Below are 13,813 nucleotides of genomic sequence, written 5' to 3'. Positions count from 1 at the left end.
TTTTCTTTTTGTTTTTTTGCATTATTTTTTGAAAATCTCTTCTGCCAATGTCCAAGATAACAGCGTTCTTAAAAATAAAATTAGGATCAGAGAAAAACAAAATTCATCTCAAAAACAAAAACAGTACAAGAAAAAAAAACTTTTTTCTTTTTTTTTTTTGCAGGGGGTAAGGGGGGCTTAAAACTGAATAAACAGATGCTACAACCAGGAAATGGCTCCCCTGGGTTGGGACGGTACACCCAGTGTTGTGATGGGAACATGCTGATCAAAGTCCCGCCCCCATGTAAGGACACAGTCAATCACAGTGTAGTGTCCACCACAAGTTGCCCCTCTTTCCCTTGGGAGACTAAGGCAGTCAAACACAGTAGGTTACATTTTGCGAGATGAAACACCAGAAGAAAAGATCTCCATTTTCAGAACCCTCTGGGAACATTCAATACTTCCCTACAAGCGCCGCTGAGCACATTTGCTGTTTCTCTCCATTTCTATGGCATAACATGCACAGGCTGAAAACCTCCTGTCCCATTCTTTGCCTTGTACTTTTCTACAAATTCTGCCTGCAACTCTGGAAACCGCTGACATCAATTACAACCGAAACTGGAAGGAGAAAGTGAAAAAGTACACTGAAGTAAGGTCCACTCACAAAGAAAAACACATTTGGACTGGTGATAAAAAGGATTCACAACATAAAGCAGGCAAGTATGAAGACAGGAGGATGAATTGCAGTCCGCCTCAGAACAAGACGTCATGGTTGACTTTGAGGCTGTTATCCAAACACAGCTGTCTGGCTTGAGATGAAGAGGTTAGCTAAATGTGTACTTAGGACTGTGACTCAAGCTCAGTCGAAGCGAGCCGCCAACCATCACGAGGATATTGTTAGAAAATGGAGATCTCTCCCTCCGGGAGGTACAGTGTATCATGACTACGAGCATGCTCCGGTGTCAAACACATGTCTGCAAGTAAAAGAGTTTCATTTCAAAACGAGACATCTGTCCTTGTCAGCCAGCTCAATCTAACAGTACGATCCATCAAACACGAGATCTTTGAAGTGAAACCCTTCAGTTTTGTTTTGTTTTTTACATCCTCGGTACATGAAAGCAAACAGTGCTGAAGCTTTGATGTAACATGTTGCTCAACTGCAGCCCAGCTGAGATGAGGATGAGGGTGAGATGACGATGCACAGTAGATAACCAACCATGAGCTGACTGGGGAGAGGGCAGATGAGAGGTGAGGAGAGAAGGCAGTCTGTGATCTTTAAGAGCGCTTATACACTCGCTTTTAACTACGCTTGTGTTTGTTGCAGGCATCCTCGGGAATCACCATCTCACATCTGTCAACGGGTGCAGACGCCCAGTGTAGTGACAGAAGTGTGCTGGCGTTTCTGGAATAGATCCAGGCCTTAAAGGAATAGTTTGACATTTTGGGAACTTTCTAGATTTGTTCAACGCAAAATCTGAAACTATTCCTTTACAGTCACGTCCTTGAGCGTTGCCATGTTCAGATATCTTCATGTGTGCAAAATCTGAAGGTCTCTAGGAAGGCATTCCAGTGTTGGCCAGAGACAATTTGACAATTGTGTGGATGCACTTTCTAATACTCCAAATGCACAAACTGATGCAAACAATGCAGCTCGACCACAAGCTTTGTTAAAACCGAGTGTGTAAGCGCCCTCATGCAGATGTCATCATTTTAGAGGTGCACCAGCAGCATGTGCCAATACACAAAGAAACTACAGTAACTCTGATCTGTTTTACTGGTTACTGTATTCTGAGGCTGTTAAACTAATGAAGGATGTGAAACAGTTAAACTACTTCTTCAAACTGCTCGTGGTGCACCTCTGCTTTGTTTTTCTGGACCTCTGTTCTTGCAAATGAGCAAATCGTTCACTGTGAAGGTGCATGCGTTTCCCTTTCACCAAGCAGCCTCTCCATCCCGCCCAGCCCCTCTCCCCAAGAGGTAGCAGCCCTGCCCCACCACTCCCCGCCCCCACCTATTCCATCCCACCCCACCTGGACCAGACCCTCCCCCCCCCCCCCCCCCCCCAACCCCAACCCTTCCAGTGGACTGTGGCACTTCTCTACTCAGCCTGAGCATCGTAGTTGGCCCCACCGGCCTTCTTCAGCTCCATACGGATGTTGTCCTCGTCCAGTTCCCTCAGGTCACTAAACATGAACTCCTTGGCAAAGTTCTGCAGAAACAAACACATGCTGAGGTGAAGGACAGTTGCAGCAAAAATGCAACGCCAGTTTACATCAACTGCATTTAAGGATCACTTTGCCGACATTCAGCCTTATCTCTATATATTTGAGTTAAGGATACAATAAAGTGTGAAAACAACAACAGGTTTTTTAATGTCCTTTTACAAACCAGTGACGTCATGCAGAGGATGTTACGAAGACCAGCAAGGCCAGAGGGTTCGCTACAGGCTAGGGTGGGTGATACACAGCAACGCTGAATGAGCTGTTTTCTCAACACGCATGTCTTCTTGTTCGCCAGGAAAATCCATTAGCAAATTTTCACAAGTGTCACCTCATGTCATGTTGCCAAGCACGCTGCTCTATCACACCGGCTCAAAAGTTGTACCTTCATTCTCATGTTATTTGTTATTTTAACTGAGCTAAGACAACTTAGCTAACTTGCTATTACAGTGAGCATAAGCTTCCTGATGAATAACCTCTTTCCTCCATGTCTTCTGCTCTCTGCAGACAGTATTGCCTGGCTGCTTATTGCTGTTTTGTTGAGTGGGTGTGACATGTGAGAGACCTGGCAAAGGGAACCACATCGTCTTGCCGGCTGTGTTTGGCCTGGGTAATGTTTGAATCATTTCAAAGCGTGTTTGTACAGAGCGTAAAACAATACTTTCAGTCACTTTGAGAAAAATAAACATCTTTTCCCAGAAAATGAACAAACCGCTCAGTGCGTCAGTGCTGCCTCGTGAATGTGAGCGAGCAAATCGATGCCAGCATTCAGTATATGATGGTCAAGTATGAGCTTTAGTAACCTGCCATCCAGCCAGGTGAAGGAGGAGAGTGCAACAGCACTGCTGCGAGCATGCCCTCATCGCCTGTTGCTACACTGTCTCTGTAACCACCCAGTTTCCCCAGGGAGACCATCCCAGCTCCACTCTGTTTCACTCTCATGATGACGACCATTATCTTAACTGCTGCTCTCTGCACATGCGACACCGCAGAGGCTCTGACCTGCACGATCTCTTTAACCATCGCCTTGTCGGTGCTGATCTTGGCGCGCTGCAGCCCGCTGATGTTCTCGCCGATCCAGGTGATGAGAGTGAACTTGGCTCGTTTGCTCATGGCGTCTCCCGTTGTGATCCGGACGAAGGCGAACAGACGAGAATCATCTGGGGGCAGAGGTGGAGGGGACAATGTCAGGCGGAATATGCAGACTGAAGGCGTTTGAGGCTATTTTAAAGGGCTGCACATTTCATTGCAGCCTAGTTAAAAGACACACTGACCAGAGGCTAACACACACACACACACACACACACACACACACACACACACACACAGTGGCAAATCATTATCCCAGTCTGGTGCTAACTGGCCTCTTGCCACGTGATGTAAGGTCAGCTTCTGTTCCTGCTGCTAGAAGAAGGTGACAGATTGCACCTATAAACAAAAGAATCTCAAAGTCTGTCTTTAAGTTATATTTAATGGATTCCTTCCTCGCATTCAACCCATCCTAAGTATCAGGAACAGTGGGCAGACACTGACAAACTCCACACCTGCCCCGGCTGGGAATCGAACCCAGGATCACAAGTTTAGAAAGGAAACAGCACAGCAGCTCAATCACATTGCAGATGTAGCTTCCCATATACACTGAAAGTACTATTGAGACATGTTACAAGACATGAAGTCTGTAAGTTAATAACATGCATTTAAATCTGTATTTCTGTCTTTGTGTTCTCATGTAGCTCGACCACATCGTGTGAATGTCTACATACGGGCGTGCGTGTGTCAAAGATAGACGAGGAGGGCGAGAAAAAAAGAGTTTCAGTGCACATGAATACAAGGTTCTGCTTTTTGGCTGTTTCGTGAGGTTTGTGCGTGTGTGTGTGTGTGTGTGTGTGTGCGTGCAATGAGGAAATATTCAGGTCAGCAGACTCAATGAGTCAAATCTTTTGTGAGCCTCCCTTGCAGTTTTAACACAGACCTTGCAATGACCACGCTGGCCGCTCTCATGGTGCTCCACTTCAGCACTGACTGCACATGATGTCTGAATACACACGACCGGACTGAAGGAAACATGTCTGCTGCTTCTAAATAACAAGAATGAGTTTATGTACGCGACATCTTCCGAGAGCAGACGTCACAAAGCGCTTCACAACAGAAATAAGAAGAAAAACAAATAAGAGACGGCAGAGAAGTTATCACATTCTGTCTTATTGGACATGTTTGGGTGCTAACGCTAACAAAATATTTCAATGTTCAGATCCATCAGAGGTAAAATAACAACTTCAATGTCAAAAACAACCAATTCACCATTTCACCTTTTTTTTCCTTTGAGTCAGCCGTGCTTTAATTTAACAAAAGTAACCAGGGGTGCGCAGTTGCTATCTACAATTGGCTAGTGGTGTCTAATAAATCGAATAAGCCCTCTATTGAAGTCGTGCTCTTGCCACCACCATGTTGGCAGGCAGAAAACACACTCCCCTCTGTCCTCGTAGCAAACCCCAGATATACAGTGTGTATATATATATTGCCCCATTTGAGTGACAGACAGCACTTCTACTCAAAAAAGGATATCACAAAACGTCATTTTAGACATTTTTTATACATTTGTTGACTAGTTATTCATACATTCTCCTGCTTTTGCGATCCTTATACTTTGACAGGCGCATTTCAATCAGCAAAAAATTTTGTCCACGTAAGTAAAATTAGATTTTAGGATTTCCAAGAGATTTGAAGAATTTCAAAACCTCGACTTTTCTCCTTCAGGAACAAATCATCTCTTCGCCCGGTTCTCCAGGACAAACAGGCGCCTCATTACCCACACAGCTGGTGTTTTTCTGCAACTTCTGATATTTAACACATGGGTATGATTTTATATGCGAGCACCTTTAAAAGGTGAATATAAGAAGATATGTAAGAAAAGAGAAAAGGCCCCAGGTAGGATAGTTCAAGCTCCAAAACCACTGCTATCCTACAACTCCCATAATGCAACTCAAAAGCATCTTTCATTAGACCTTGCTGATGACATCAGCAGGGTCATGATTTGACTTAGTTGGAACCTTAACACACTAAACGCTCCACGTGACATTTAGCCAATCCACTCTGAAAAGGTTCTGAAGGTGATAACGAGCTCATTTCATCAAACTGTTAAAAGATTATTTGATTTTACTGAACTGCATAAAGACTTTTTACAGTGTAACCTGTATTATCTTTATGTACCTGTTGATAAAAACTTTCCTGCTCTCAGATCGGGCCAGCTGCACATTAACACCATTAACAGGAGCAGCCACTGCAAAGAGTCTTATCAGTGCCACCACGAAGGACGAAGTTACAATAGCTCGTCTGCAGCAATGCACAATCAATGCAGAGACAGTCAAGTGAGCCTTTGTCTCATCTGTCCGCACCACTGTTTGAGATGGCAAAGAGGAACACACCCTCACCCCAACCTGGAGCTCGCCCACGCTCCCACACTTCCTCCCTCTGCCACATTCTTCCTGGTTTGTCTTCCCTTTAAAGCCATGCTGACTCTGCAGCTGACCCCCCCACCCTCCCACCCCCGCTGCAGAGAAAACTGCACTGAAACTACAACAATGATGAGACAGCAAAAAACAGTCATTGGGAGAGACTTTGTTCTGCATAAATTGACTCGGTTTGAGCGCAGCAGAGGTTGGTGGGTGACACTTTATCTTCCTGTGGACGCCGCCTCAGCCAGCGCTCGGCCCCGTGTGACACAGCCTGGAAATTGGAGCTGTCTCCTGTGAACAGTGTCAGGTGGGTTTGGCGAGCGGTGGAGCCACCAACACGTTAGCTGAATCCCAATTTGCTCTTGTTTTCACTCTTATCTCTGCTGACAGCAGGACGTGAGGATGGAGACGCCAGTCAATCGGCGGTTGAAATTAGCCTAAAAAAAATAGCATTTAGCAGCAACTACGTAACTACACGCACCTCTAAACACATCAGATGAGTCTGTTGTTACTCTGTTCTGTCAGAGGCAGAAATGGCGACCTTGTGGCCGCACTAGAGGAGAAGTCAGTGGGATTCATCCTCTGAGGACAATGAATGTCAAACCGCTGAGCTCGTCATGAATCATCTCAGTCTATCCAATGGCTGCCAACGCCGGCATCCCAACAGCCAAAACACTACAAATCTCCTGTGAAGGCTTAAAACCTGAGAAAACCTTCCCATCAGGGGACATTCAGGGCTGAATTTCCCTTTAGCTGATAGTTTGGTGACCTGCGATGAATAATTCATGGACACTGACTAAATAAGTTATTGGTTGTTGCCACAGATTTTCAGCAGAAATCAGGTTTACAAGCTCTGGTAAAGAACAATGACTGTCTTCTCACGTTGATCCAGATGTGTGCACACCAGGATTCCTCTACTTTCACTTCCTGAAGCTGGATAAGTTCAAGATCACTATTCAAAGAGGAGCCCTCCTCTTCAAGCGTCGCCACACGATCAGTCTGCATCAGCTCCTCCTACACTCAGGGTTTTTTTTTTTTTCAGTGCTACAACTTCATTGCTAAATAAGGAAAACAAGCCCACAGACAGACAGAGTGATGTCTGATAAGGCGTGTGTCATCTCTGAACAGGAACTGATGGCAAAGGCAGCGGCTGAGCTGTTGCAAAGCACGGTGGTACATGACTTATTTCATCATAGGAATGTGAGCTCAGAAACAGCAGGAAGGAATAAAGGGGAGTGCGGCCCTGAGGCAGCGAGCTTTAAAGGCAACAAGAGCGAGCATCAGGCACAGCCACACCCAACAGCTGAGCAGATGCTTTACTCCAGAGGACACCGAAAGAGGGGAACATGCATCTGAGTGAGAGACGTCTTCCCTCTGCATGCAGCCAGCACCCATTAGCTATCTCTGCTCAGTGGGAATCTTCATCTGAAAGTCCCTACTTTTCTCCTTGGCTGCCTTTTTTTCCCTTTTAGTGAGGCACAAAAATAAGCTCCATGCAAACAGAGCTCCTACTAATCACTGTGCTGAACAGTGAACACACAGCAGACCTGATCCCTCATTAAAAAAGACACACCAGCACACACACACACACACAGTCAGACAAGAAAACATGTTTATAACTGTGTATTGCTTCACTCAGCTGCAGGGCCATGCTTCAGTAGGAGCGGCTGTAGAATTCAGAGGAGGAGACAGGTGAAAGGCTAAACTTGCATGAATGCCAACTGGCTGGAGAGCGAGGGCTGGAGTTTAACTTCGACATATTCCCGTAAGAAATCAGGAAAAGATTATGCACCGGCCCACAAAAGTCTGACCTTGTAAAAACCACGCGCAGGATAGTCGAGCAGATTATGCAATGCAATGCACACAGTGTTAAGTGCTTTGACAGTGTAGTTACAGGGCTCAAGGCCAACCGGTGACAGAGCACAGAGTCTTAAAAGATTAGTGTCCTGCCAAGTCAAGCTGTGTGGCATATAGACTGTTTAACCCGTCCAGAGACAGAGGCCACACACATAACACAAAATGTACATTAGTCAAAGGCAGGGAGATACATTGCAGCATCACATTACACTGGTACGGCACAGCTATAGGTGCGTATTTGAAAGAAAACCCACTCCTTACCTGTGCACATCCTCTTGAAGTCCTCATAGTCAGAGCCTTGTCCTGCAGGCATGATCTTAGAGCCCTCATATTTGAACGCAGCCCTGGAAGAAGCAGAAGGCACCGTGCGTTATTCCTCCACGCATTATTCACTCTCATGATCTGTTGATTCTCAACAATGGCGCAATGTGCACAGCAGATCCATTTTGCAAACTGGTGCAACGCACGGAATGCTTAAGACGCCCATGCAAGGTGGCAGCTGCATGTCAGCCATGTGTGCCACCACTACAACGTTATCCTCCGTGAATACAGGACAAAGGAAATTACTTCTGCCCCGCTGGGCCTGATAACTGTGCCGTGTGTGACCGCTAAATGGCCAGAATACAGATCAGCTACGGCACAGAGGTACTGCTGCGTTTTACAGGATATTTTTTATGAACAAAAGCACTGGGATGAGGCTTCACGCATCCACGAAGGTCTAAGCGTGCCTCAATGCGCAGGTTGAACTACTTTGAAATATCGAGCCATTTAAAGTTACCTTGGCTGGACGGTAACTGCTGCTCATGACATTTTCACTGTCTTTGGGAATATGTCTTCCATTCGGCATGTATCCACGTAGCCACACTGTGGTTATTTAAATAGAAATGTCAAGCTTTACAAAAGGTCCGCTTGTTATTCGGCACCATTCGAGAGGAGAGCGCAGTGGGCGGTAACAGGCGATGTGAATTAAAATTACAGATGAGATTATTACAAAAACAGTTTGTTTCAAGTATTAACCGAACCGATTGCTTCATCAAATAATGGTTAGAAAGTTTACAATATTCAGACGAGGCTCTGGGTTACACGTGCGACACGTTTCCTTCGGCAAATACGAAAGGCAAAATAGCCACATTCTTAAATGGAGTATGGTTAAGACGCCGCGTCCGTTCACTCACCAATTGGTGTCCGTGTTATCGTCTCTGACTTGGTTGTAAGCCTCTCTGCAAGCGTCTTTATCGATTGTGGTTGCCATTTTTCGGGTGGACAGGAATCAAACAGTCGAAGTCAACGATGTGTCAGTCCAGAGCGGGGGGAGCTAGCTACGCGGTAATAAAGCAGCTAACTTACACAGTGGATATTATACATCAGACAGCTATAACTGATAACGTTACACAATGGGCTTCACTCCAAAATCACGACCACCGCACTGGATGAACAGAGCCGGCCGGACTCAACAGAAGAAGACGGCTCCTCTACTAGCAGCTCCGATCATTTCCTGGAGGTTACAACTTTATGGGCGTTGGTGATGTTAGTCGATCAGGTTGCCGGAGAAGACAGAGAAGTCCCCCAGACGCTGGAATCACCTTCTCCCTGTGAATGGGCAGTGGTATGAGGGCCGCTGTCAGGGCAGCTGCAACGCACAGCTACACTTTCCGGTAATGACTTTCAAAATAAGGTAATTGTGACGAGGACAATGGCTGCAGTACATTTAAAACAATATTGTTTTAAATCAATATTGTTTTAAATGCACATTTTTACATTTATACAATAGGACATTTATCTATAGAAACGTGCAAAACACTGTTTTTGATATTATGTTTATTTACAAAAAGAATATAAATAGAAATGTTATTATGTTACATTACATTTATTTAGATGGGGCTTTTATCCAAAGTGACGTCCAGTAAGTGCCTCCTTTCTATATTCTTTAGTAAAGGTACCCCATAACAACCAGAAAACATAAATAATCTACACATAAAGCAACCAATAACAGCTGAAACAAAAACTAAAACTTTCAAACACGTACGACACCAAAAGAAAAAAAATGAAAAAAGAAAGAAACACAGACTGTTATAATGTTAATAACATCTGCAATAGCGTTCAAGTGACTTTTTGAGGGAATATCTATTTTTGACCTGTTTGATGTTGCATATTCCCAGTTGAAGAATCTCTATACAGATCAGCTTTCATCACACTGGAGCAGCCACTGGTATTCGGTGCAGGGTGTGGAGCAGCAGTGTGGTGTGGGCACACTTGAGTAGGTTGAACACCAGCTGGGCTCTTTCCTTCTGCATGAGCTGCAGAGGTTGGATGGCGCATGTCAGCACACCAGCCAGGAGCGAATTTACAAGGGCCTGGACCAGAACCTGTGTTACCTCCTGGGTTAGGAGCAGATTGCTCCAGGACAGCAGGTCATCCAGTGTAGCTCTGGGTTAAGTATCAAATGAGAGCCTCTATCATAGGAAGTTATTAAAAGATGCATCATTTTATTTTGCTGGAATGTTTGGTTGCCCTGCTGTTAGTGTGCTCAGCCACTTTGCACATATTTATTAATCTAGCATTAGCCTCACAGAGTAAATTATTGTTTTTCTGTTGGCATTTAGAAGTGCAGCTAGATACAAGTATTGTAATTTGGTGCAGTCATAGTAAACAATTTGCTTCCTTGCTGCACTAGCAAGAGCAGGCCCAGTGTACAGTGTAGTGTGGATGGTCATGTGATATTTGTGTTCATGTGTCAGTCTGGACAGATAAATATTGAAACAGTGCTAAAATTCTTGTTTTAGAACACATATTAATGTAGATGTGGCCTAAATGAGTTGTGAACCAGCACAGCAGACAGAGTGAAGATAAGAAATGTCTGTCAGGGAAATGTAAGCAGCAGTGAAGACATCATTTTCTGAACATGTCATGATCCTTTTTATATGAATATACATCCTACAGTGATCTAATTTTGGACAGAAAATCCCCAACAACACAGCTACCCTCATTTTAAAAGCATGAAGTTCGATCTTCATTTTACTAGATTTGTTTATCAATTGGAAATTATACAGAAAAAAAAAACAGGAGAATGGGAAAGACGGTTGAGACGTGAATGTTGCTGTCAGGATACAAAAGAAATAAGAAACAATGAGCAGAAATGTCTCAAAAAATAATCCTTAATCATGAGAAATAACTGCTGCCAAGAACAAAAGAGTAAAACTACACAACACATTGAATGATGTGACAAATAATGTGTATATCTGAGTATCCTGTGAGGTATTATGTATTTTAAGAGGTACAACTGCTTTGATTGCGTACAGGAGAAAATGCAGAATATTTCAATGTTGTTGTTTTTTATATATATGAAAAACGCAATTTACTGTTTTATTCTGAAGGGAAAGCATTCAACTTCCGGTTTACTTTTGCTAAATTGCGCACCTAGACACAACTCAATGAGGCGCTATTAAAATCCACCAATTTTGTTTCAGTAATTTCATTTTAATTGGTTTCATTGTCCCTGGGGGCCAATTAAGGACTTTCAATAGAAGCACCCAGATTCACGTTATTCAGGTTACAGGTCAACTGAATGACAGAGCAGACTGTCAAATAAAACAGTGATTTAAATCCATGGAAATAATGAATTTAACTTTAGGACTAAAGATGATTTAATTCTAAATACATATTATAACTATATTATAGTATATTACTATATTATATATTATTATAACTCAGTATAATCAGTTAAATAAATGAATTTTAAAAGCTTGTTTATTTTACAAGGTAATGTATTGATATTTAGAAATGACCAATATTTGTTCAAACTCCTGAATCAAAAGTTCATACATCTGTTTCTTGGTCCTTCACAGCCTTGTCGCCTTGTCACATCATCCAGGTAAAGACGTGCCAGCAGCAAATCTCATGACAAACTGATTCTGTCTCCTGGTTGGCTGGTGCTAAATTTGTGTTGAACTATTGTCACAAGTAGCTCAGTTTTCCAGCAAACCCACCAATGATTATGTGTGCAGCGTTTCACCTGATGTTAAGAATTCAGAATCTCAACAAAAGACGATGGTGTCTAATAAACCTACTAACAGGGAGAAGGCCGGGGAGAAAATGGCTAAATCAGATGGGGAACTGCAGGCGGGGCATCGTGGCTGCAGGTCGCATCAATTTTGGAGGCCAAACTGAGGGGGGATGGTGGCCATGGCTGTCATGGCCTCTGTGAAATTCCCGCCCAGAGGCCTGCAGAGCAAAACTGTGCAATGCTCTACTACATAAAATATTGTGATATGCTTTTAATTTATTTATCAGTGAACATTATAGGAAATCATTAGCTTGTCTAGGCTACCTATCGTCAGAAGTCAGAAGCTACAGATACATTACTCTGATATACTCCACATATTTTATACATGACACATAATATGGATATGTCCTTAAATACAGATGCTGACAGGTCTTTATTCTCCAGTATTTGTTGTAAATGTTGGCTAATAAAGAGCTTAGCCAGATTGTGTATCACGATCCCCGTATTCATTCATGCAGTGCAGCGACTAACGCAGCAGTGCCTCAGGTGGTTACTAACGGTCAGGAGTTTACCGCAGGGTGGAGCAGCAGGCGAACAGTCAAACCAAGGCATCCTGTTACATTTCCCATTTGAGGCAGTAGTGTTGGAGCATGAGGAACATGCTCTGGAGGCGCTTAGGTGCACTGGGGAGGGGCTTGCTGAAGATGGAAACCAATGGGCGGTGATCTACCTCTGCTGTCAGGTCCCCCCTCCCATACAGGTGGTAGAGGAATTGTTGACAGGCAAATACAATGCTCAGGCATTCCTTTCCAATTTTGCATAGTTGCTCTGTCTGGCACGATAAACAGGAAGCGAATGAGAGTGGCTGCGCCTCCTGTAGCAAGCAGCTACATGAAGGTCGGAATACCTCGAGATGTCATAACACCTGAAGACATGCACAGTCGTGACCAGCGTTTTGATCTACTTCACGGCCATGTCATGTTTAGGCAGCCAGTGGCACATTTTATCCAGAAGTTCCCTCAGCCACTCACAGATCTCTGATAAGCACGGCGTGACCATGAACAGGTAATTCATAGCACCACGAATCACAGCACTCCTTTTGCATCTGTGTAGTCCCTCCTCCACATTAAGGCTTTCCCCTGGCCTGGAACCGCCCAGCACCATGGCTTTTAATTTAGTGTACATTATCGTATCATCTCAACAGCAGATGTCAACGTGAGCTCTTATTTTTCATGGACGCAACATCTCATGCCCTCATCACTTATACCAATGACAAGCCTATGTCTTATGAGTTGCTCTCTTAAAATCCCTGAAGGTTTTCACACGAGGCTCCCTTTTCTCTCAGTCTGGTGACAAATGCATTGTTTCCCAGCCTTATTGATTAAGATTGTCAAAGACATACCTCGTGAAGATGACAGTCATAGCAGGCGTGAAGTATTGTCAAGATTATCTCCAATATGGCCACTGTGTCTTCCTGCTGAGCCTCCTGACAATTGCTGCTTACAACTCTGATGATCATCATAATAATGATCCTCAAAATCTGCTCGAAAACCTGCCCAGTTTCTGCTCAAGTCACCAGACGTCTTCACCGGCTCTGGTGGTGGACTGCTTGATGCATTTTATTCCAATGTGTCATTTTATTGCACATTATATATAGTCAACTGGGTCAGGGTCCTGTTTTATTACTGCCAGTCTTTTTAGTATTACGTGAAATACCTGAATGGATCTGAGAAGACCTGACTGTGATTTGATGGAAGTCCTGTATGTATGTGTGTGCGTGTGTGTTGTCTTGCACTGTATGTGTGAACAGCTGAAGTTATCTTCATATGCTCAATGCAAAGCTGATCCTGAATGAGTCACATTTGTCATGAGTCACCGTGACAGCAAGTCCTTCAAGATGAAATAAGGAGTGGATTAGCCATCAGCAAGAGAGGAATAACAGAAAAACTTTAAAAAGTACTTTTCAAACTTTGGCAAGGAAGATGAATCATGCATCACGACCAGGCACAGGAGAGAAGGCCACTAACATAACATCGTGTAAAACACAAAGTTTTGTTTTGACAACTCGGAAATTATCATTAACTTGTTAATAGCGATCAGTCAGGGCACTCACTGACGCAGACACTGAACCCTGACTTTATTCAGGCATTAGCTCAGAGCTGAAATGCAGAAAAGTTTCTTTCTGGCCCCATCAAACAGAGACATGGTAAGGCAAAATAAAAAAACACTGCACTTTCCAGACCTTGTTATGTTGAGACCCTGATCGTGATGCCAGTTTGTGAAAGCAGTCTTGAGCTGGT

At 43.8% G+C, this 13,813-nt stretch overlaps 1 protein-coding gene across 1 annotated transcript; it reads right to left on the bottom strand.

Annotated features, from left to right (window-relative positions):
- Nucleotides 1–1,062: 1,062 nt before the first annotated feature.
- Nucleotides 1,063–9,157, bottom strand: cotl1 (coactosin-like F-actin binding protein 1). The gene is made up of 4 exons (XM_070972647.1): nucleotides 8,686–9,157; nucleotides 7,772–7,854; nucleotides 3,201–3,358; nucleotides 1,063–2,188 (listed from the first exon to the last, which is right to left on the bottom strand). The coding sequence occupies exons 1-4, from the start codon at nucleotides 8,760–8,762 to the stop codon at nucleotides 2,078–2,080; spliced, it is 429 nt and encodes a 142-aa protein (XP_070828748.1). The 5' UTR covers nucleotides 8,763–9,157; the 3' UTR covers nucleotides 1,063–2,077.
- Nucleotides 9,158–13,813: the final 4,656 nt, after the last annotated feature.

Source organism: Chaetodon trifascialis, chromosome 10 (assembly GCF_039877785.1).
Source record: "Chaetodon trifascialis isolate fChaTrf1 chromosome 10, fChaTrf1.hap1, whole genome shotgun sequence".
Taxonomy (NCBI): Eukaryota; Metazoa; Chordata; class Actinopteri; order Chaetodontiformes; family Chaetodontidae; genus Chaetodon; species Chaetodon trifascialis.
This window is presented reverse-complemented; position numbering and strand designations above follow the sequence as displayed.

Bases quoted from the DNA above. Each gene is read 5' to 3' on its own strand.
- cotl1 (XM_070972647.1), bottom strand. From the start codon at position 8,762: ATGGCAACCACAATCGATAAAGACGCTTGCAGAGAGGCTTACAACCAA. The intron at 3,359-7,771 runs GTAAGGAGTGGG...CTCTGCCCCCAG, and splicing joins CTTCAAGAGGATGTGCACAG to ATGATTCTCGTCTGTTCGCC. The intron at 2,189-3,200 runs GTCAGAGCCTCT...TTGTTTCTGCAG, and splicing joins TGGTTAAAGAGATCGTGCAG to AACTTTGCCAAGGAGTTCAT.